This window comes from Muscardinus avellanarius, assembly GCF_963383645.1.
Source record: "Muscardinus avellanarius genome assembly, chromosome: 3".
NCBI classification, from domain to species: domain Eukaryota; kingdom Metazoa; phylum Chordata; class Mammalia; order Rodentia; family Gliridae; genus Muscardinus; species Muscardinus avellanarius.
Window position 1 is genome coordinate 152,664,956 of NC_137788.1, and position 25,020 is coordinate 152,689,975.

A 25,020-nucleotide genomic window follows, 5' to 3' on the forward strand; every position below is an offset into this window, starting at 1 on the left:
TTATTACACGATTTGTCTTCCCAACTGTGCTCGCCCCTCATGCAGATTTCCAGTGAAAATCTTCATTCTTGATTCTGTGGTGAGGGGAAGCATCTGCCCTCCCAGACACTTGGATTCTTGGGCCAGACAGTGATTTACACCCTGCCATGATGTGGGAGTTGCTATTATGGGTCCCCAGAGACTGGTGGGTCAGTGGCTTGATGACATTCTTATCAGTGTTGATGGAGGGCCTGCTGGTCACTTGCACTGGGGAACACATCTTGTGAGCTGCTTTCTCAAGTTGTTTCAGCAGTATCCCCAGGACAAACACATGTGTGGGCGCCCAGCACAAGGTGGAGCATTCCCTTGGTGTTCCTGGAGTGTTGGTTAAATGAATAACTGAAGGAAATGGCTAGAAGACAGTATTTCCCAATGGGGCTTTCTTGAAATATGAGACCTCTGAGATGCACAGGGAAAAAAAATCAATTCAATTACAAAAGGGCGTGGGAGATGGTTATATGGCCAAATAAATAGAATCTGTGTACACTCTGAGCCTCTTAGAAGCCACATTTTATGTTAGAGGCTCTGAGAAGGCCAGTGCCAAGGAACACTGGCTGACAGAAATGTGGTTTTATTCCTCATTTCCTAGACCTGTCTGACTAGAATTCTTTCAGTTGTGCTAACTCTGGCTGCTTGGCAAAGGCAGGTAGAATTCAGGATCAAAAGTGATGGGACTGCTGGGCATGGTGGTGCATGCTTGTAATCCCAGCGCTTGGGAAGCTGAGACAGGAGGATCGCACAGGTTCGAAGCCAGCCTCAGCTACATGGGCTTTGAGCAATTTAGTGAGACCCTGTTTCCAAATAAATTATAAAATAGGGCTGTGGGTGTAGCCAGGAGGTAGTATGCCCCTGGGTTCCATCCCCAGTACTGCCAAAAAAATATATATATATAAAAGTGATGGGACCCCAGGAAGTTCATAAGGATGTGGTGGGGACCACAGAAGCAGGGTTTGCCGACTTGGATTTGAAGTAGCTGTCTAGCTTGATCTAGAAGGATGAGCAGGAGCCCAGCAGGGGAGAGGGGCAGGCTTGGAGCTGGGAGCAGGTGCCGGCAGAGGCAGTGCACGGGAGCGTCAAGGCAATGTTGGGGGCTTAGTGTCTGCTTGGGAGTAGAGAATTTAGAAAAGGTCACGATAGAAAGTAGGCTGGGGCAGCTCCCACACATAGCAATGTTCCTGGTTAACCGAAGTTGCTCAGCGAGTCTGTTGAAATTATACATGAATTACCGAAAGCCTGGACAACAGCCATCTCAAGTGTCTGGACTTTGTCATGTGAGCTGTTGTTTCTCAGGGTTTGGAGTCAGCATTGTCCCTGCAATATCTTGAGCCTCCTCTCCCTCTCAGGTACCACACTCCAGAGATGCTGGTCCCATGGGAAAGTCCAAGTACTTGGACTTCTGAAAGCCTCGTGATGATGATGTATGTGTGATATCAAGGACTGAGCCCAGATATTATACGACAGAGCTAAGCCCCCAGCCACTTTTAGTTTTTATTCTGAGACAGGGTCTTGCTAAGTCACCTAGGCTGACCTGATACCTAAGATCATCCTGTCTTAGCCTCTCAAGTACTGAAATTACAGGCCACCATGCCTAACTCTACCAGGTGATTCTAAATGAACTCCCAATTGAAACATGAATGCCAGCAGCAAAGGGGACCTGTGAGAGGTCCTCGCCAGGGGTCGACAGGTCAGTGCTGTTCCCCCAGCTGCAAGTGAAATGGCTTGGGGGGGCCTACTCACAAACCAGCTGACGCACTCTGTGGGCTCTGGGGCTGCCTCTGAGATTCACGGTGACTTTGGCACATCAAAAGTTCCGAGGCCTGCTGGAATCCCAGGGCTTTAGGAAGTACCAGAGGAGCCCTCAGCTCCCATATGGCATTTACAGTAACTTGAGCGCTTGACCCCACCCTCTGTTCTTTGAACGTGACTCGTTCTCATTCCAGGGTGGAATCCTCCTTTGCACTGGTGTTCTGTGCAGGCGGCACTGCTCCTCTGAGGTGGGACACGGTCCTCCCGGAGAAGGGGCTCAGACATGGGGGAGACGTAGTCAAAGTGGCCGTTTGCTTACAAGAGGTTTTTTGTTCCCTTAGTCATGTTCTACAATATGAAAAGGTATAATCTTTGGGTCTGAATAAGAGGCAGCTGCTTCCCAGCCTCCTTTCTTTGGCTCCATCATCCTGTGGCCAGCTGAGCTTCCGCTTCCCACTACGGAGGGAAGGAAGTGACCGGGTAGCAGCAGCGTGGACCTGCAGCTTGCAGGAAGCCAGGCCTCTGTGCATGTTCGATTCTTGCTTTTAACCAGCTCACTGGTGGCTGCATGGCTCTTGGGCCTCCCTGGCGAGGTCATCTTAAAAGAATCAATGGAATTGATCGGTTCTGGGTGATCCTGGCCAATCCGGACCCAGCTGACTCTTGGGTTCCTTTCTGAATGTTTATTTCTAATGCCCACATCATCTTGTTTGTTCCCAGAAGCCACAGATTTCTCTATATGAAAGAAGTGCGTCCCTCCGCCTGCTCCCTACTAAAGACAGATGGAAGGCTAGCTGGTAGATACTTCTTGCATGCCTGCAATGAGAGGGTTTGGGGAAGATTCCTCTATAGCCTATCAGAGACTAGAGGACAGAGCACTCAGAGGAGATGCCTTAGTGATGAGGCTGCAGTGGGTCCGAGGTAGAGCCAGATACTTCCTAGTTGTGCAAGGCATTCATTTCCAAAAGAATTTCAGATACTGTGGGTCTCTTCTTCACCACCCCTACCCAAGAGAGTGATCCAAACACTTCCAGAATCCCCAGAAAAAAGAGGCACACATTTCAGGTTTCTGGTTTCCTAGGCAAGGAATCATGTGCCCAAATTCCTAAGCCAGTTCTTCCCAGTTCACTGCTTTTGCCATGGACTATGTGCTTGTAGAATTTCATCAATGGTTTGATCATAAGTTTGATTCTGTTTTCATAATGAATATTTTTTTAGAGACTATGACAATCCCCTTCAGGACTTTGAGGTTCATTCATTCCTTGTTTTTGTTGGTTGCGTCATTTAATCTGTCTTTCACTTACTAAGCGCCTGCTCTTGTGGGATGTGGTACCTATGTCCGATGGATGATGGTATAGTTCTTTCCCTGCACTTGAGTGGCTGCTTGCATGGGAGAGACTGGGGAGAGTGGGTGCCCGCAGGGTGTGTGTGTGTGTGTGTGTTGAGGGAAACTCATGTTGGGCCTGGCAAGAGCCAGCTTGGTAGCTGCTGGACATTCATGCTACATTGTGGGGCCTTATTTTTCCTGGGTTACGCTCCACCTGGAGTTCAGTCTTGTACCTCTGCCATAGTATTTAGCCTCATCTTCATTTTTCCTTTCCTCTACTTTCATTTCTTGTTTCTGTTGTCGTCATTTTTACTTTAGATTAAAAGACTTCTGTATATCTCACCTTAGCTCCTTTCACCTCCCTGCTCCTTTGGGCCCCACATATTGTGAAGTGCTTCATAGCAAATCAGCCTACAGGAAAAAAAAAAATCTTTTTGTTGATTCAAATATCCATGAAAACCTGAGCGTTAAGAGCCTGGACCATGGAGTTCAGGCTGATGTAAGTTGGAATTCCTTCTGTTTCACTGCTCAGCTTTGCATTCTTGGGGAAGGTAGAGTTTATAGCCTCCCAAAGAAACCTGTTTTCCTATCTGAAATGCGATGAGATTCCCTGCTGTCTGATGGATGAAAAGCCCACAGCGCAGAGCCCCACCCAACCCCAGGAGCCCATCGCGCACTGCTATCACGCCTACAATTACTGAGCAGTTACATATCATACACTGGCTTCATCTCCCCTTCCTGAAGGAATTAACCATGGTACACTGACAGCGATGTTCCTGAAGGAAAAGCCAAGGCCAAGTTCAACAGAGAAATCCAAGGAAGGATATACTCAGTGCAGTCTGCACTCAGCCTTAAGGACCGCTACCTGAGGTCCTTCCAATTCCTGGGAAGGGCAAGGAATGAGGACATTCACCTCCTGAATTTCTAGCCCATGGCCTGGTCCTCTGGAGGAGGGGCATCTCCTTGGGAAGCCCTTGGCCCTAGCAGTGGTTCTAGGAGCTCAACCCACCACCTCCCCGGCCATGGTCACCCTTCTTCACTGCCTCCTCCACTGTGTCCCTTGCTAGTCCACTCACACAGATGATTTTCACTACAAGCCTGGTGTCAGGGCTCCAGGCACACTGCACAAACATCAAGGAGCCCAAGAGGGCTCCCTCCCTGGCTTGCCGTGGATCACTCCTGCTTATTACAATTATGACTCTCTTTGCACTCTTGCTGTGTGCCAGAGATACTGGGCCGCATGCTTTTCACACTCGGGTATCATTTTATCTTCACAGTTGCTCATGAAATGGACCAATGTGATCCAACCACAGACCTACCAATTCTTGAAGCCAGAACTCAAATCCCCATCACCTGGCTCTTTAGACCAGATCCTCAAACAGTATTCTATGCCACCTCACTCAGCAGAGCCTTTTTTTGTGGTACAGAGCTCCTCCTCCAGCTTTCTATTGCTTCCTCTCTTTTATTTCTGTTTCCCCAGAGACTGCTCCCCTCTCACTGTTCCCAATTTTGCACCATCCTGCTGGTGATAGCAGCGAGCTCCCACGAGGGTCAAACAGGTTTCGTGGTTGATGAGGCTGCGGAATTCAAGCCAACCTCCCTCCCACCCCAGCTGCCCCCTTCTGAGGCTGTCTCAGTAGGTGGGAGGTAAATGGCTAAGGGAGGCTGCAGGTGTTCATTGGCCTGGTGTGGCCTTGGTTTGCCAGTTTGTTGGGCCTAACTACTGCCTTCTTGGAAAAGCTGGATTTTATGGGCTCAGCAATTCATTTGAAAAAGCTTTGAAATACTGGGGTAGCCTGAGCTAATAAAGAGCCCTTAGAAAACAGGGGTTTTGAAAGCTGGGCTGAATCACTCTGCACAAGAATTGTCTTTGGAGAGTGCTACAAGTCATCACAATAAAACCAGAGATGGGAGGAAGAATCTGGGAGGAAAATGGTTCAATACAAAAGGAAGCTGTCATTTCCAGAATCTAGTCAGCTTGGCTTAAAAAAAAAAAGGGTTCTCATGCAAATAAGGCTCATGGATGCTTCCTTGGCCTTCAGTCCAACGCTTCTCCAACTTAATGATTTTCACATCTAATTCAAGGAGAAATTAGTCATTAGATATTAAGACAAAAGCCCGACTCCTGTCTTGACAAGGAGTTCCTCCCACCGAGGAGGAGTTATCTCTGGAATAATTAAAATGCTTGCTGAAGTATAAAAACGTTCCATTAACTGGAGTTGTCATTGTTGAGCAAGGGCTCTTCCCATCGCCAACACATCATGAGCAGCTGATCAAGGTCAAGGCAATACTGGGGCCTCGGGAGATAACCGCGATCAAACTCCAATCATCAGTCATTCCTGAGCCACAGAGTAAAGTTTCCAATTAGAGAATCCCGTAGCGTCAGCCCACCCAGCAGCAGTTTAATTTATGGTGGAAAGTGGCTGTGGCACTTTATTCTTCTAGTATCCCAGACTCTGAAGGGACTAAATCCTAACAAAGGAAACGAAGGGGATAGCAAAGAGCATCCCAGAATGTCCCCAACCTGCCACTGCTTGATGTTTCCGGAGTCTAGATATCTTAATTCCCGAAAATCACAGTGATGGAGTAGCAGTTTTTACCTGCCCAAATGTATCATCAGCCAGGACTTTCCAATCCATTCGTTCCAAGGAGGTGTTCCCTTTAGCGATGAGACCCATACTGCTCTCTTCTGTGTAATGTTTGGTGTGCCACGATACGGTCACCCGCTCCCTTGTCACGGTACGTTACACCACCACGATGTGCCACACGCCGGGGCAAATTGGCCTTCACCTGTCCCAGGGGTCTGTAATGATGGAGTCTTAGCATCCAAGGAGCTTTTGCACATGAAGACCTCATTGCCCTCTGTTCATGCCCAGTGTATTCATTTCCTATAGTTCTTAAAACATATTTTAGATGCTAGACAGTCAACCTTCCTTTAAATGTTTGTACACTACTTAAGAATAATGTGGATTTAACAAAGGAAAGTTTCTTAACATTTAAACATAGATTTTAAAGATAAACACTCATAGGCATTTATTTGGAATGATATTTCTAAAAAGTCAGATTACCATACATGTTTTAAAACCCTGTGCAGAATAGATAAAACAGACACATAAAGACCAGCACCCTTAAAGTAAATCAGGATGTAAGTATATGAGTACCGTGGATTTAAAGAAGTTTATTTACCATCTTTATTCTAATCCATGCCCTTTTTGTTTGTGCATTTATTTAATCCAAGAGCTGCTTTCTTTTAAAGCTTCAGTAATTTTATAAGAAATGACCACAGAACAGCCATGACCATCAGCCCTGAGTAATATCTGGTTGCTTCTTGGTTGGTGAATCGCTTACTCTACCCACAGTAATTGTGAGTTTTCAGTCATCTGGTTCAGCCCATTTACATAGCTAAATTCCTTTCCCTGTGTCAAAGAATACTTAAATCTCTATCTTTTATAGAGATGTTCATTTTTTAAAGCTGGTATCTTTCCTAGAGATAATAAATTCTAAGTTTTGTGTATCTGCCAGTTCTTGACCCATTGTCCTGTCATTTTGATTTATTGAGCTTGTCTGTTAACATTATTAAAAACTTATGTATCTTCTATTATTATTTTATTCTAATTAGTTGGGCCATTTAGAGGTTTCATCTCCTAGGAGATGTGATTGGGCCTGTGTAATTAGCTCTCTTCTCTGGGACAGCTGGCTAATTCATCACCTTGGAATGCAATGTTAGACACTCTGCCCACCTGTTTATTTTATATGGCCACAGGCACTGGTTGTTTTTTTCCCCCAAGATGTGGTATACTATCCGCTTCATCTGAGACTCTGTCTCATCTGTTCTATTTACAGAAACAAGTACACTACATGTCACCTATCTCCCACTATTATGATGAGGATGGCCACAAAGCGGAATTCTCCTGACTTGAGCTGCTGGCATACTGCCTTTACAATCTATGTCCTACCTGCCCACCACCCATACCATTTATTCATACTTACCTAAGGCTGTTCATTGCTATTACCAGTGTGAAACTTGTCATGAAATAACTTTAAATCAGTTTGTTTGAACCTACAATTAAGCCATCCCATTTCATCTATCAACTATATTTCAGTTAACGTTTTTGTAAAGGTAATTGGGCCTCCATATGTGCAGGCTCTGCGTCCCCAGATCCAAGTAACTACAGATTGAAAATGTTCCATAAAATGTTGCATCTGTACTTAACATGTCCAGACTTCTTTTATTTCCTAAGCAATATAGTATAACAAACATTCATGTAGCATTTACATGGTCTGTGGTATAATAATCTAGAGATATCCTAAAATGGGAGATTGTACAGAGGTTGCATACCAATGTTAGGCCATTTTCTATAAAGGACTTGAGCATGCACAGATTTTGGTATGAGGGGGGTGTTCTGGAACCAGTCTACCATAGATACCGAGGGTCAATGTCCTTCATTCAAATAAAGGCATAAATGTCAGAATGACATGGTTGTCCTGCTACTCTCAGGGTGCTCTTAGATAATACCAGGATATATCACTGTGCCGTAATTGAGAACTAGCAGAAGACCATGTGTCGAGGATTCTAATTGCTGGAAATAGCCAAGTAACTTATTGTTTTCAATCTCTTACTTGTTGAAAGCAACAAGTAAGTTTTAGTGGCTTAGTGAAACCACATACTTAAGCACAATAGAGCTCAGTAAAATTGCAACGCAGGGCCACAACAACACTGGCTGTCCAACCCTGTTGATACGTAAAGTGATGGAGGCAGCTTCTGAGTTAGATTGGGCAATGAGGAAAGACCCATCTGAGCAGGAGGAAGTGGGAGCTTATGCAGGAGCAATTTAGGGACAGAGCACCATGGTCTCTGCACAAAGCGCAGAGTCCCAAGCACACGATTCCCAAGCACAAAGACATGGGAGGGGAATATTTGGAGAAAAACAATGAGCATAATTAGGGCTGAGCTGGAAGCAGGGAAGGGCCTGAAGAGAGTGACCAGGCTGCTGAGGGTGGGGCAGGAGCCAGAGCACGGTGTGGATTTCAGCTGCCATGGGGTTTTGAACTGGAAAATGATTTGAGCTGATCTCATTGTCTACCATGTGGGGCATGATTATATCAAGAGTGATAACCCAGACCCCAGTCAGGCCATAGTGGCGATCTCCATGTGAAAGCTGATGGAAGCTTTTTTCCAGGGGGTTCCTGAGGAGGGGTTGGGTTTGGCTTATATCTATTTTGGAGAGGACTAGAATTCAACTTTTTTCTTGAAACTGTTAAGATTGAATATATTGTCTTGAAACATGTATAAAGTATAACTATATAATCATCAATATTTACATTGAAATAAGCTTAAATATGTTAACATATATAATTTATATGATCCGGGTGTGGTGGTACACACATGTAATCCTAGCACTTGGAAGGCTGAGATAGGAGGATCATAGGTTCAAGGCCAGCCTCAGCAACTTAGACCCTGTTTTAAAATAAACGGGCCTGGAGATGTAGAACAGGTGTAGAATGCCCCTGGGTTCAACCCCCAATGCCAAAAAGAAGAGACTAATAATAACAACAATAGCAATAACAACACAGCAACAACAACAATAGTTCTCCTTTGGAGAAACCACAAATTCCTCCTGAGAGGAAGTATAGAAGCATCATCTTGTGATTGCTTAAAAAATAATGTTTCTAGTGAACTGTAAGAAGAGCCATGGTAGTCTCTTGTTTCAGTAGAAAATAGTTTGGCAGAATATCAGTTTTTTATTCAAAGCCAAAGTTTTTACAGTTATCACCTATAGGATACAGGTCTGGACCTGAGCATCCAGGTGCTGCCTAGTGGTATTTGTAAAGACAACAGGAGTGTGTTGATCAAGAAGGAGTCTTGACCTGTGTGATCTTGACCCTCTGCTTTCTCTCCTTGCAGTGATCCCGAAGGTCACCAAGCACCTGCTATCAAATCCCGTGTTCACCTGCATCACCCTGGCCGCCTGCATGGAGATTGCAGTGGTGGCTGGCTTTGCTGCCTTCCTGGGGAAGTACCTAGAGCAGCAATTTAACCTTACCACCTCTTCTGCCAACCAGCTGCTTGGTGAGTTTGCCCTCCATCCCTCTGCCCTGCGTGTCATATGCTAAGAATTTACTGAGATCCCCTGAGAGCCCAGTGTTGGGCCAAGCCAGCAGCAGCAGCAGCAGCAGGTATGTGGCCTGTGTACACAAGGAATGTCCAAGTATATTTGCAGGGTGTGATTTACCCACCTGAGTAAATTATGAAAAGTACATGACAGTAAAGAATCAGAGTATAAAATATACACACAAAGAATTGTAAGCGGCTAGGAAGTCAGTATATTGGTGTAAGCTGGAAGATTTGATGAAGGAAGGGGATAGTGAAGATGAACCTTGAAAAGTTAGCAGGTGACTGTCAGGCACATAAGAAAGAATGTTCTTGGCACCATAAAACCTACAGTGAATAAATGCAGAGTTTTAGAAGGCACACCTGGGCAGACATAACTTATCAATCCCGACTCCTTCAAGATCAGACATGACTTTACAACTCTTTCAGTAATAAACTTCAAGCATCTACTCTCAACTATTTGGAGTTAGCCTACTAAAAACCCAACTTGCTCTCATGAGACACAGCATTACTTATGCAGGGTGAGAGATGTCGCAGTGTGTCTGAGTTTGCATTTGCATTTTGTGAGAATGTATTCTTCCCTCCTCAAATGACCAGAATGCTGCATGCGTTATCAGCTTAGATGTTAGTTAGTAGTGAACAGAACAAAGACGGGTGAAGGGAGGGCCAACCGTGAGTCTCTGACTCGGGTGGCTGATGGCACTTGTGAAAACTACTAAGAGCAGTGAAGAATCAGATCTGTGGGGAACATCCTGGATTCAAACTTGACATTGCTGAGTGTGAGATGCCCGTGGTATGTCAGAGTGCTGTCCTGTGTGTGGGGGAGGGCTCAAAGAAGGGGTCTGGGTTACTAATATAGTATTGCAGCAATAGAGGAATGTGTGAAGTAGTGCAGATTTTGTATGGATGGTCATTGAGGACACAGAGTGGAACTTCTATGGGGGAAATGTGTAGAATTTTACAAAATGGGCTGAATCCCCAACCTGAGGAAATAGAGGAGTCTCCAAAAAAGTCTAAAAGCAGCATCCAGAAGAAATTCTGAAGTGTAAAGGTCATGGGAGCCAAGGGAGAGATGATTCCAAGACGGAAGCAGCAAGATTGTGACCCAAGCATCTCTGGCGGCTTTCACAGTGGGGGTGCCTTGTGGCCTGTCTGGGCCTTGTCCAGAAGTGGCCACTGTGGAGTCCATCCTGTGGTGTGGAGAGCAGCCCAGAGAGGGAGGAGCGGATGAGGCACGGATCTAAGCGGTGGAAAGAAGGAGAGAGGGCATGCCTGCGTGTGTGTTGAAGTTGAGGAAAGAGAGTGGGCATTGTTAGGACAAGAAAGAGAAGAGCAGATTTCTAAGAGAGAAGGGCACCAGAAGGTGATTTTCAGAAGAAAGAGGGAACATGGATGCACAGTCCTGGATGTGATTAAAGTGCTGCCAGGAGACACTACAACCAGGTGTTTGAGGGGGGCTTTATCTTTTCTACTAAGTAGGAGTCATATCACCTTAGAGGATTGGAAGGGTGATACTCTTTCATCTTCTTCTTTACAACCTCCTGCCTCTTGGCCACTGTAAATAAAACCAAAGGTGCACACCATTATGAATCGCCAGAGATGTGCACATTAAAAACACAAGGAGATGCTTGGCCACACCTCCCGGGCTGATGGTGCCGAGTGCTGGAGGATGCGAAGCAACTGGAACTCTCTCACTCTGCGGGTACAAATGCAAGGTGGTGCAGCTGCTTTGGAAAGCTCTTTCCAATCCCTATTAAAGCTAAGCATATGCCTGTGCCGTGATCCAACAGTTCTCTTCTTGGGCATCAATCCAGCAAGAATGAGTATTTAGGCCCACTCTTTATATATGCATATATAACAATGTTCAGAGAAGTTTTATGCATAAAAACCCTGAGCTGGAAATAACTCAAATGTCTGGCAACAGCAGAATAATAAATAGTAGGTAAGTACATAGTAGACTGTTCATATACTGGACTATTGCACAGCAGGAGAAAGACTTTTGATATGGGCTGCCATGAGGATGAATCTCAAAGCTGAAAGATGTCAGACACAAAAGAATATATTTTGAGGAATTAGAGGAATAGTTAATTAAGGTGAAAAAGACCAAATGGTTATTCCTGGGGGGGGGAGCAGTGATGAGGAACGGGCACCTGGAAGCCTCCTGGGCTGCTGAAAGTGTTGTAAGCTGGGCCTGAAGGGCTCCGGGGCAGAGGTCTACAGATGCAAAAATTCATCCTGTTATCTCCATAGCTTTGGGCACTTCACAGGATATAACATATCTCGGTTTAATTTAAAGCCCCTGACTGCAGTGATGTGGTCAGACCACCACCCCTGTGCTGCAAACTGCAAAGGGAATGTAAGCTCCTTTTGTTCTCTTTCACTAAGAACTTTACCACCTACTATTTTGTAAGTTTTGTTTCCAAGAGGTATTAGCAAAAAGCAGTCAGCCTTTTAATATCCACCTGGCAGAGAGAGAGCAAAATATGCCTGTTGATAATTAAAGTTATAACTTCTTTGTTATCTCCAAGATCTCCCAGCCTTCACCCTCCAGCGCCTAAAGAGTTCATCTCCCACCTCCTGGTTTCTTTGCTGCTGTTCCCTACATTTTGATTACAGTTGCACAGTTGTTTTGACTTTGGGACTGGGTCCTATTTTAGAGCAGATGCCTAAGTTTTGTATTGACAAACAAATCAATAGTCTTCAGGGCAGAAGGTCAGAAAAACAATTTCACCTTCTTGCACCTGTTTGTCTCCCAGTGATTTCTGCCTGTTAGTGCTTTATAGGATGGGGAAAATGGGGAAGATTTCTCCCACACCCACCAGGCAAGTACCACACATGCCCTCTCCGTGTGTCCTGCCCGGAGCTTCACTCCAATTAGCCTGGACTAGGGAGGGCCACGTGCAGGAGGAGACAACAGGGTAGTCCAGGAGTTGTTGTTAGGTAAATGAACCATCCCATCGGCAGCTCCTGCAGACCTGGGAGATGGAGTCCATGAAGTTGTCCCAGGGCAGGACTCTGGGCCACCCACAAAGTCATCATATGGGCCAGAGTTCAGGGAAGAGAGGGTTGATTTATGAGGGAAGCTGAAAGGGCTCAATCTGCATAAGTTAATGTAATGAGGATGGAGTTTTGGTGGAGGAAGTCCTGATAACCTCCTGGAGTGTTAGGGACATGTGTACACATCGGGGAGGGAGAGGGGAAGCTGCTGATGGTTGGGAGAGATGGTGCTGGAAGCATGTTGCCATGGTTACCATCCCTATCAGGTGACACCCCCGCGGTCTCTGCTAGAAAACTGAGTCAAAACACAGGCACTGGGTGTAGGCACATTGTCGCTGATGTTCATTCACACGGATCCAAGCTGTTCTCACCTCATTCATTCTGAAAATGATGTGCTCACATGCTCTTCCTTGCAGACACTGTGGTAAGGCACTGAGAATGCAGGCTGGACTGAACAGGCTGAAAAGGGTTAAGGTTCTACAGGAAACAGTATAGAGAGAAAGAGAGAGAACAAGAAATGAAAAAAGAAAAAGTAAAAGAGATAGCTGTAGATACCAGGAAGGCTCATGTAAACTGTCAAAGGAGGTGAGAAGAATAGCACCCAGGGTCAGGTACAGGGCCCCTCTAGAGAGGGTGGTCTGAGGAAGCTGAGCAAAGACCTGGGCCAGGTTGCGCCAGGAAGAAAAGAGAATTGTGAGTGCAAAGCTGGGGACACCTGACCAGTCCATTCCAGGCAAAGAAAGGAGGGAGAATAGGAGTGATTGGGGTGGGCAGTGGGATGGGAATGGAGACACATAAGTCTGCCTTGTGAAGATCGCTTCTATGCTAAGCATAAAATATGCAGAGGCAATGGATGGCACAGAAATGTATATTTAAGTAGGCTTGTACTGTTTTCTTGCTGAGCTAAGCCTCCCTGATTATATTTTCTTGCCCTAATATTAAAATTAATTTGCATTCCCTTAGCACATACCAGCTGGTTGATGTAGTCGATTGACCTAGAGGTCTGTTGATTGGCATGGAGGAGGCAGCCTGGACTGGAAAATTGGCCATGCATAATCTACACCATAGATAAGTGACACATAGTAATTTAAAGCTGAGCTAGCTGCAGATGAAATGAACCAGAACAGAGCAAAACCAAGGAGGAGATTGGAACCCTGGATCCTTTGGTCCTAAAGTTCTGTGGGTCCCTGAGAATCAGAAATAACTGGCTTGGGTCCTGCTGCCTTGCAGATAGCTCTGCATAAGAAAGAAGGAGAGGAAAAAAATACATGCCAATTACTCATCAAGAGCTACAACACGTATTGATTTGATTGATGCTGCTTCCTGAAGAGTGGCAGAGCTGGTTAAAAGACTGTCTCTGCAGACTGGCGGGCTCCAGGACCTTGGGGTCAAGCAGCTTCTACCTGCCATGAAGCCCTTCTTCTTTGCCTAATTGGAAGAGGATGGTAACATCCCCAAAGGATTTTGAGTCCCCTTCCCATGTTACCTCAAAAATGCACAGCGCGCACATGACGGTTCTGTAATATTTACTTTCCCGAAGTGATGTCTGTGTTCCCTGTCAGACTTCTCTTGGTTTTGTACCCACATTAGCTTCCCACGCAGGTGTGCCGGTTACCATGACAGGCACCTACCTGCATTTAGATTCACAATCATGGGATTTTCTGTGTCTATCTCTTTCCTGTGAGACTTCTGAGGGCAGAAACTAATCCCTTCATAAAGAATTTGAGGCTCCATCTAGGCAGCGACGACGCAGAGGGTACAGAGGATCACTGGCTGTCTGTGAGGTTTGGCCCTTTCTTCCTTGCTCACCATCCTGCGGCTCTGTGTCTTGCAGGGATGACAGCGATCCCGTGTGCCTGTCTAGGAATCTTCCTGGGCGGTCTCCTGGTGAAGAAGCTCAGCCTGTCTGCCCTGGGGGCCATTCGGATGGCCATGCTTGTCAATCTGGTGTCCACAGCTTGCTACGTCTCCTTCCTCTTCCTGGGCTGTGACACGGGCCCTGTGGCAGGGGTTACTGTTCCCTATGGAAACAAGTGAGTACCAGAAATATTGGTTCTCTTCCTGCCTGCCAGCAACGCCAGAGTTCTCTTGGCTGTGAGTCAGTGGAGTCAGCTTGATCCCTAGTGACCCTGAGCAGAGGAGATGAGGAGACCTCTGCATCTCACTCCTCGGGTGGAAGAATCAATAAGTCCTGGGCTGGGAGGATTGACTGTTCCACCAATAACCAGGAGAGCCTCAGGGAGTCATCCTTTTCCCAAAGGACTCACATGGCTCTGTTTGGCTTTGACTTGAGGAATATTGTGAATCCGATAGAAAGTAAGAGTGAATTTTGTTTCAAAATTCAGCTGAAAATAAAAGATAGTATTGATTTCAGTAATTTCCTAAACTAGCAGAAGCTATCATCAGCTTTACATAGTAATTACAAGGTCTCACTCGTAAGTACTTTTAAGTGTTAGATGGAGAAAGGGAAGAAAAAATGGCTGAGGGAAGGGATGGGGGTGGGCAGGGAGTTATCCAGTCCTTTTGGGAACACTTTCCTTTCCTTCATTCCAGTTACTATCCCAGGACTTTGAACGATAGTCCCATCACGATTGCCCTTAGAATTATGGAGAGGCCTGATTTCCATATACCAATGTCAACACAGCTGTCCCCTTTTATGCAAGACTGAGGCTGCCTTGGGGATCCACCCTGGAGCTCTGTGCGGCAGCATGGCTGGCCCAAGGGCTACCCGTTCCTTCTCTTCATAGCCAGACTCCTCCAGGCTGGCCGCCAGGCACGCTCCTGCAGTATATCCAGGGTTTATTTGCTACTCCCAAAAGGGTGATCAGGAAAAATGGGAGGACAAACCAGAGGCAGTTATCCTCAGGTCCCTGCATAATCCAGACACTGGGTCCCCTCCTGTCCCTTACCAGCACCACCAGGTGGCCTCCTCTGGCCCCTTCCAGCCTCCAGCTCCTCCCTGTCCAGACACGGTGCTTTCGGGTTGGCACGTGCTACGAATGGCAGCCCTATGGTAGATCGCTCAACTCTTGAGTAGTAGACTTCAGTGATTTCAAGCACAGGGTCTCGCTAGAATGACACTATGCTGTAAAAAGAAAAAGAAAAAGAAAAGCTAGACCTGTGGTCACACTACCCAGGTCTTAATCCCACCTCTCCCATTTATAGGTTGTATATATTTGGACAAATGACCAGACTGGTCTATACCTCAGTTTCTTTCTGTATAAAGCCTATGGAATTATACTGAGAACAAATAAATAATACATGGAGTACCTTCAACAGAGCGTGGCCCATAAACTCAAATATCCCCATCCGCATCTTTTGTGCTATGGTGTTCTCTGAGCCTTAGGAGACAGAGCTGAAAAGAATGAGGCTGAAGGAAAATACTTCCTTGCTTCCAGGGCTGAGAGACATCCTGTCTTCTCTTTTTCTCTCTCTCTCTCTTTTTTTATCTTGCTTGCTGTGGGTAACTGTGCCTTTAATGATGCAAAAGGAAAATTTTAAAACATCTGAGTGCTATTTTCCTTGGGATATTGAATCAATCAGACAGACAATAATTATTGAAGCCAATCTAGTTATAGCAGGACTGTAAGCACCATGAGGCCTCCGGTCTGCCTGGGAGGAATAAAAAAGAGGCCAAAGCAGGAGGGAGCTGAATGTTCAGTTGTGGGGACACTGTTGTTGGTTCAAGCAGGGGGACTGAGCCAAGGCCACCATAGTCAGTAGAAACATCGTGAACGCTTGGCCCTGGGCTGAGCCCAGCTGCCGCCAGCCCAGAGGCCACGTGGGGGCTTCATGAACATATCTGGGGCTGGACTCGGCTCCCAGCCAGCCGCCCAGCCTGGCACATTGCACAGGGCACAGCCTGCCTAGCTTCCAGCAATGGCACCGGGCTGGCCTTGCAGGACAGAGAGGGCTAAGATGGGAAAAGGAAGGAAGGAGGTATTCCAGGAAGGAATCCCATGCTCAAGGCTGCCGTGCGCTTATCACAGAGAGAGCTGTTGCTGGGGGTGTCTTGTCACCTCTCCACCAGTTTCAAAGGTGTCTCCTTTTCCTTCCTTTTCCAGCTCAGCACATGGCTCTGCCCTGGACCCCTACTCACCCTGCAATAAGAACTGCGAATGCCAAACAGACTCCTTCACTCCCGTGTGCGGGGCAGACGGCATCACCTACCTGTCTGCCTGCTTCGCGGGCTGCAACAGCACGGTAAGGAAGCCGAGGGCCTCGGGGCCGAGGTCAGGGCGGGAGCCGGCAACCAGGGGTGCTCCAACTTGTCTTTGCTCGCCCAAGGCTTTGCACGGGCTCTGTGCTCGGGTGGAGGACCCTCCGTCAAAAGAACGAGAGGATAAACCAGCTTTTCAGGCCTTGCTGAAGCAAGTAGGCTTCCAAGAAGCTTCAGGCAGTGACTGAACATAGAATTCAAAGATGAACTTATTACAGGCAGAGAAAGACTGTGACCGAGAGTCTTCTCAAAGTGTGTCAGTGGACTAGGCTGTCTGCAGAGGTAGTACCAGAAGGATGCAAAGAAAGACTGGAAACCCCTTCCAGACCTGACGCTCTGACGCTAATGCAGCTTCTTCTCTATTTCCTTTGCCTCCTTCCTCCCGAGGAGATGCCTCCCACCCTTTTCCAGCTTCCCACCACGCTTTATTTTTTCTTCTCAGCGTGAGTTTGACAGTTGGCTGTCAGCCCACAGCCTCCCATGCTCCCTGCAAACAAACACAATGCTCTCTTCCTGGCCACACCGTCATGCTGATCACATCTTCTGGGTGTCTCTGGCACCTGCCCTCACCATCTCTTGCCTGGGCCAGTATCGTAGCCGCTTACCTGGCCTCCCAGGATGGCCCCTCCAGTCCGTCGTGGACACTGCAGGCAGGATTTCTCTGACACTGCAGATGATCCATTCAAATGCTCCCCTCTCAACTGAGAGAGAAGGTGCACCACACGGCTGGCTTCCGCTTCTCCTTTCAGATTGAGATGTTGAGCTTTCTCTAAACAACCTTTCTTTTTGTACTTCTCTCTCGGGCTAGACAACTCCTATTCGCCTCTCAATACCCTACTCATTGCCCCTCCGCTGAAAGGATCCCCATCCTTGGGCCTTGGAGTTCTTGGCTCTGAAGTCTGCTAGTGCCGGTTCTGTCCTGAAGGCTCCTCTCTTATTTTACAGCGATGATCTGCTAGGCGCTGGGCATCATCTGCACTGATCTTTAAGTTTCTTAAGGAGGTACCAGCATTTTTGGGGGGTTAAATGTCTGAACAATGCAAAGATGATGAGAGAAAAAATGAAAGCCAAAAGGCCGCTTTTAAAGAACTCAGGCTGAACCCATTCCTTCCCTCAACCCTAATCTCAGAAGAAGAGCAGCAGTTTCTCTGAAAGAAGAAAAAATGGATCATTTATTTTCATTTTCAAAGATTTCATTTTCCCTTGCTTTTAACATTTAGATTCCTAGCCAGTTATTAACATTTTCTATAAAGAAAATAAATCACCATGGGGGGGGGCAGGAGGAACTGATTTTTAAAATTAGATGATAAAGCATTTTCTTTATGTGAGTGGAAATAAATATTAAAAAAGGTTGGGGCCTTGAGAATGGTTAAAATAAAAACACATGCTACTATTTTTCATAGCAACAATTTCATTAAACATTTAATACTCCAAAAGTTATATTCTGCGCCAGCCTTGGTTATTGTCCTTCCAAAAGAATTAAATGGACTCAGTAGAGCCTAGTGTCCTGGGACCAAACAGATCCTTATTCCATGGGATGCACTGGCCAAAATTTTTTAATAAAAGTTGCATCTCCCACTGGGCATGATGATGCATGCTTGCAGTCCCCATACTTTCAAGGCTGAGGCAGGAGGATTGCAGGTTCAAAGCCAGCCTCAGCAATTTAGTAGCAAAACCACAGCAACTTAGCAAGAGCCTATTTTCAAATTTTAAAAAGGAGGGTGCGGGGGGGGGTGTAGTTCAGAGGTACAGTGATCCTGACCTTGGGGTTCAGCCCCAAACCAGAAAATACAAATTCTATCTCCCCTGATCTTGTATGTACAAAAGCCTCATTGAATAAAAGCCCAACCAGGCCCACAGTTGCTTCCAGATGCTGAAAGAGCAGAGCTGTGGGATGCAATCTCAGGATGGCAGACTCCTCGGCTCACCTCTGAACGTGCTGTTGATTCCTCAGACGCCTGCCTCTGACTTGTCTTACCTGCGGCATCACAGTGTCTGCTCAGCTGCTCGCAACACAGGGAGGTTAGTCTCCTGCAATACAAGATAGAGATTATCAGGGCTGGGGAGGCTGCGGGCTGCCACTCCTGCCCTGCAGAAGCAGGTCTGTGGATGCCCTGGCTTTCAGCAGGTGAATGAGGGATTCCATGTTCATCCTGGAAGGGGCCCTTTTAAACAGTGAAGCCTTAAAAACAACCACAACCATAAAACCTGCAGGAGCAGCCAGCTCTGTTGAGAGCTTGCTGCAGGCCAGGTAACATGAGGTGTCCCTCATGGCCCACGGCAGCCTGGCCCAGAGCCGAGGAATCTCAATACGACATCCAAACATGAGTGAAAAGCAATTGGAATCTTTTAAATCTCAGCAGCAGTATTTTGAGAAAATGCCAAATGGTGGATTATATTCCTAGGATGTGGGCTCCCTCCCTCCTTTCCTCCTCTTCTTTTCCTTCTGGTCTCCAAGCTCTTAATAAGACTCCCCACAAGCAATAGGCTTCCTGGCCCCCTTACCTCTTTCACCTGTCCACAGGGATTCTTCCAGTGCCTCCTGGGAGTCTCTCCCTTCCCAGTGTGGACCCACCCATTCTCTTAGAGTCTCATCAGTCCTCCTACCCAGCCCTCCGCCTTTCCTTTGCTATTCAACTCTTCCTCGCAGCCACCTTGAGAGTCTGTGTCCTCTTTAGTCCCTGATTATAGATGAGGTCAAGTTGCTTGCCAAAGTCACACTGTAGAAAGTGGCGGAACATGTCCAGCCAAAGCCAAACCCAGTAGCTCCCTCCGCACGCCCAGACTCCCCTCTTTAAGATCCTCACCTTTTTGTGCCTGAAATGCCTTCTTCATACACACAGCCAGGACATTGTGCCTTTACAATCTGGCTGGCTCTCCAGCCTCAACCTCCCTTCTCCCCTTCCCTCATTAAGAGCCACTTGCTAAGGGGAACTTGTTCGGATCTCCCCCGGCACCCCAGTCTCTCCCCATTCCCGTGCCTTTGCAGTGCTGTTTCTTAGACTTGCAGTAGTCTTCCCTATCTAGGCCCTGCCTCTTCCACTGGGGCTCAGCCTGGCTTTCATTGATGCCTAGGGAGACATTCCCAAGACTGGATTGGTTAGTTCCCTTCCTGCCAGCTCCCGCACCTGCTCTCACCTGGCAAGATTCGGATCCACCTGTTCTCAAGGCTGGTCGGCTTCAACTGCTCCCCCATTTGAATCCCGTAGATTCCAGGAATTGGAACTCTGTGGTGGACTCTTGCACCTCAGTGCACAATCCAGCACAATCTTCCTAAATGTCCAGCCAGAGCCCCCATGCTGACCTCAGAGAGGTCACAGGTGATAATAATAACGATGTCTTGTGCAGAAACGGGCAGGCAGGGGGGCTGGATGATCTGGTCTCAAGAGCAAGTGCCGTATCCTCGCTCATTTCTCAGCACTTTATAGCTTCCATCAGGCTTGAGAAAACTTCCCTTCACTCATTTAGATGTGAATAAGGCAGCCGATCAAATAAGTCAGATAGAGAAACCTGGTCAGCATTAGCAATTTCCTTATATTAGTATCTACTTCCCACCTCGGTTGGGATTTGTTTTTAATTTTCTTTTTTCTTCTTTCATATTTCCTTGAGTGGCAGCAATGAAGTTTCCAGGACTGCATTTAATAATATACAGTTGCTAATTCTTCTCGTCGCATATGACCAGGAGGGGTGACAAAAAGATTGCGAGTTAATTTTGTAAGCTTCCCTTGGCATGAATATATTGGCCAGATTGTTTCTGTACCTTTCACTTTCAGGAGTAATTATTCCAGCGGAAGCGTATTAGTATGCTGCCGAACTGCTGGAAGTTGTATCCTTTTGATGCACTGAATAATTGACTTAAAAAAAAGCTTATATCAAACACCAATAGAATGTTGAAAGTCAATACAAGTCCAGCACAGCAGCTTTGGAGGGTGCTAATGATAGATGACAACTCCATCTCCCATCCAGGCAACAAGTATGTACTGAGCAGTTGTTTTAGCAAAGCTCTGCATAGGTTCTGTGCAGGGGAAGCGGATGATGCTGTTGTTTATGTGTGCCAGGAACTTAAGCAATCCATATTATAGCACTTGGTCTTAGCTGCCCCTAAGAGTCTCATGAGAGATTGTAAAATAGGCTCCACCCAGATACTCTCATTTCAGTGTTTTGGAGTAAGACCTAAGCATCAGTATTTTTTACAGCCCCACTGCCAGTATTTCTTACATGTAACTAAGATTGGAAACCACCCTTCTGGTACAGGGTGTCTAGACCTTGGCATTATTGACATTTGGGGCTAGATAATTGTCATGAGGGGCAGTCCTATGCATATTGGCTCTTTATTAGCATCCCTGCGCTCTACCAACTAGATTCCCACCCTCCACCTGAGGGAAGCTCTTCTGACAGTGTCTACAGACATTGCTAAGTGTCCCATTGGTGGGTAATCAACCCTAGTTAAGACCACCGCTCTAGAAGTAGGAATGAGACATGTTCCTCTCCAAAAACAGTCAACCTCTGAGCTGCCGTCAAGTATTCATCCCTCCATCTCTTTACTTCTCCCTGTTACTGTGTTTGTTCACTGTGGAAATCAAGCTGGAAGGCCGGAGGTGCCATATCTGCATAGCAGAAGTAGCAGTCATGTTTATGCATCATATCTGCCCTAAAGGTGTATTTCCTGTGGTCCAAGCCAAGCGGGTTTTATTGTTGTTTTGTCTTTTCATACTAGGGATTGGACCCAGGGAAAGTCTACCTCTGAGCTAAACTTCCAGCCCTTTTTTTATTTTGAGTTTTGAAACAGGGTCTGGTTAAGTCATTGAGGGTCTTGATTAAGTTGTTGAGGCTGGCCTCGTACCTGCAATCCTCTTGTCTTAGACTGCCAAGTACTGAGGTCACAGGCATGCACCACCATCCCAGGCTTCAAGTCAAAATTTAAGTATTTATTTTGAATATGTCATATATGGGTCTGAATTCCTGGCCTCTAAAAAGCTAGAAGATGGCCTCTGTGGGCCCTACATCTCTAGGGCAGTGGTTGAGTGGAGCTGAGGAGCACTGGCCCTTTGGATAAGACACTTAAACTTTACCTGATCTAGGTCTCTGTTCCCAGCCCTATCTGGCCCCAAAAGCTTAGAGCTTGTCAACTCTTCTCATGAAGTATGGCTGTAGATGCCCAGAACTGATGAGTAAGTCTGTGTTCATCTCGATAATGACTTATCAGAAGGGACATGCGAATATTTTGGAGTCAAAACCTGCTGGGGCATCACCATCTGGCATACCTGAAAGACTGCAGGGCCCGTGCTAGGCATTATCGATGTAGAGGTGAATAGGTAAGGAGTTGGCATTTATAATAAAATGAGACGCCACATAGGCATAGAATTGTGCATGAGAAAAAATAAAAGAATTGTGAATGGGATAATACCCTAACACAGCGCTCACCCTGGCCTTCTGATGTAGAAGTGAAAAGAACACAGTGCAATCTGTCTAGCAAAGCAAGAGGAAAAATCTAAATATATATATATATATTTTCACTGAAGAAAGATGGGATGGGAAGGACACATAGCCAGCTCTTCATAGATGGCTACCTCAACCTCCGGTTACAGACTAGAAAAATTGGTCTTTATATTTTTTTTCAGAAATATAAAATATAAAAACATATAAAAATTGTTTCAGAATTTCCTAAAAATGATCATGCGTTGCTTTTCCAGTAAGAAAACGCTTTTTGTTGTCTTTTAAAAATCTAGAGTAAAGATTAGGCATATCCTTTCAGATAAAAAGGAAGCGGTTATGTAAATAGTTAGCTAAACTGCATGTTCTATCTGCAGGATAGAAGGTGGTTCTAGGTGGTACCAGAGGGAGGGGATGGACATTTTTCCTAGGACCAAGCCTTCATCATGAAGAGCAAGCAGGTGCTTGTCTAGTGTGCAGACCTAGAAGGACATTCCCACCTGAGCTGTGCACAAGTGGGAATTGAACGTTTGAACCTTATGATCCGGGTAGAATTTAAGCTAGGAAACAGAATAGAGGGAGAAATGATGACAGGGCCTGGTGTTCATCCTGAGCTGGGATCACATCTCTCACCTTTCCATGATCTGTGCCATATTCCCCTTGAGATGAGTGAGCCCTTCTGCTCCCCGGACAGCAGTCCCTTCTCTCCCCTGCAGCGGGAGATAATTAAGCTCTGGCGGGATGTGCCCTAGCTCATGTGCTGCAGGTGAGGGGGTGAGGGGTGGATGGAGGTCTTGCTTTCAACTCAAAATTTTTCTCCTGGGCCATTATCCTGCAGCCAGTGACCTCACGAGGGAAGAAGGTGGCGTCTTTCTTCTTGAGTTTTTTCAGTATGCCCTCTGCCTGGAGCGTGAGGGATGTCACCTGTGTTCTTTGTGATGCGATCTGAGATACCAACTGGGGCTTGGCCCTTGAGGTGGGACATTCTGAGCTACAAAAAGCCAGTAACCAGTGGCAGGAGAATGTATAAGGAGCTTCTGTGAATCAAGAACTACAAACTGCAGAATGCAGGAAGGCATTGTTACTCTCGGGAAAGTAGCCCAGTCTAGGGGCTGCTGCTATCAGTCTCCACCACCTCAGTTGTCCGGGCGCCGGGCCCAGCAGAATGAGGCAGAGTGTGGACCGTGTAGGCACTTGCTCTGGCAGACTCCCCTCCTGGACTCAGGAGCAGGTCTCAGCAAATCGCAGAAGTTGTCCCCTCTTTCTGGTAGCTGAATGCTTTTCGGGGAAAGAAAGGACGGCATTCTAGGTGACCCTCAGCCTTTCAGGTTTTCACAGCAGACTGTGACAAACGACATCTCCCTTCCATACCGTCCCCTAAGAAAAGTGATCTTTCAACTTAGAAATTCACTTCATTTGTCCCATTAATAGGAATTGATCCATCAGTATTGAATGCGGGAAGCACAAGACTTAAACAATTTTATTTGCCAGTACTTTTGAAACACTGCTGACATGTGTCTTGTTCTTATAATATGAGCTGTCAAAATAGCGTGCTTGCCATTTCCTTCATCAATAGAAAACAAATCCAAGATTCCAGAGAATAATTTTTCTGTTTTTTTATGGTCTCCAGCTTAATCGTCATTATTTATTCCCATCATCCCTTGTGAATAGAAACATTTCTCAGTTTGAAGTAATGGCTGAGGCACGGAATGGGAGTACAGTTTTCAGTGACATGCTGTTCTTTCATTGATTTCTTTGTTCGTGTTAGGGAGTTTAAGTTTTTTAATAAATAATAAATTTCAACTCCCTTCTACCTTTGACCCCCTATTTATCTACTTCTCAACCCACCAAATAGCATCTACTGGTTTTTAATTCTTGTTTTGTTTTTGCAGTACTGGAAATTGAATCCAGGGGCATTCTACTTCTGAGCTCCCCCCTCACCCTAATTTTTATTTGGGAGTAATTTTTATTTGCCAGTACATGTGTTTTGAAACAGGGTCTCATTAAGTTGCAGAGGGCCTCACTTTGTAGCTGAGGCTGGCTACGAGCCCCTGATCCTCTTTCTCAGCCTCCCAAGTACTGGGATTACAAGCCTGTACCACCATGCCTGGCGAGTCCTTTTTATTTTGAAACAGTATCTTGCTAAGTTGCTGAGACTGACCTTGAACCTTTTATCCTCCTGCACATTAAGGCACTATTTTGTACCTTGCTTTGTTTTGGTTTTTAATGAGTAGTCTGTCTTGTTCTTTCCACATTCATATGAAGAGTGCTCTGTGGTCTCATTTGCAGCAACATGACGGTCTATCATGTAGACCTGTTGGAATCTTCCTGAGCAGAGACAGGCCTTCAGTTTCCTGAAAGCCTCAAGTTTTTGTAAACAACAACGTGATTCTGACTGTCCATGTTATTCTGTGCCTGGGCAGGTGTTTCTGTTGGATACGTTCTTGGGGAATTGGCCAGGCCCGCTCTGCCCTTGTCCGGCTTATTCTGTGAGCCGGTGGCCATCTAGCTGTCCATATGAGGTATCACAGTACATCTTATTGACAGTAAAGCTAGATCCTGACACCCCACATTGTGACACCAGGCAGAGAATTCTGCTATTCGTTTTATGAGCCCAGACCTGTCCTGCTGAGGATAAATTAGAGGACAAAGCCACAGTGGGCTCTGTCCTCATTAGCCTTAGAGGAAGAACAGTTTGATATAGGAGTGAGGGTTGTCAAAATTATTACCTGGTTTCTCGTGAATAGATGGAGGGCATTACCAAGACAAGAGAAGGGGTGGGAAAGGAGCCTGGAACTGGAGAGATGTGTATCCGCCAGATTCCGTGAGAGAAACAACATCCAGGTGGGTTTTGAATAAACAGGGTTTAAGACGTATGTGCAGCTGGTGGAGTTGGGGGATGAAGGTCAGTCGGGAAGCTGGGATGAGGCAGTAGAGATGCACAGGCACAGGTGGCAAGTTGCATCTTGTGGGGAAATCTCACAAATTGGTAATGTGGCTACTCAGCATGAGTGGAAAGGGGTGCTCAGGGAGAAACCTGGGGAGCCAGCCATTGAGGTGGAGGTAGGCTTTCAGCCCAGTCAGCAAGGCAGTTTAGTGGATGCTCAGCAGGACCTGCTGGGATAGACTGGAATTATCTTGAAAGTC

The 25,020-nt window shown here is 46.3% G+C and overlaps 1 protein-coding gene across 2 annotated transcripts in view; it reads left to right on the forward strand.

Moving 5' to 3' along the window:
• SLCO3A1 (solute carrier organic anion transporter family member 3A1) overlaps positions 1-25,020 on the forward strand; it is a gene marked incomplete at both ends in the record, with an annotated part of 299,180 nt that overhangs the window by 246,555 nt on the left and 27,605 nt on the right. For both annotated transcript variants that reach the window (XM_080692514.1, XM_080692513.1), the window contains 3 exons: positions 9,018-9,182; positions 14,056-14,254; positions 16,286-16,424. In XM_080692514.1, the coding sequence (XP_080548640.1) occupies positions 9,018-9,182; positions 14,056-14,254; positions 16,286-16,424 (503 nt within the window). The remainder of the gene's footprint in view (positions 1-9,017; positions 9,183-14,055; positions 14,255-16,285; positions 16,425-25,020) is intronic.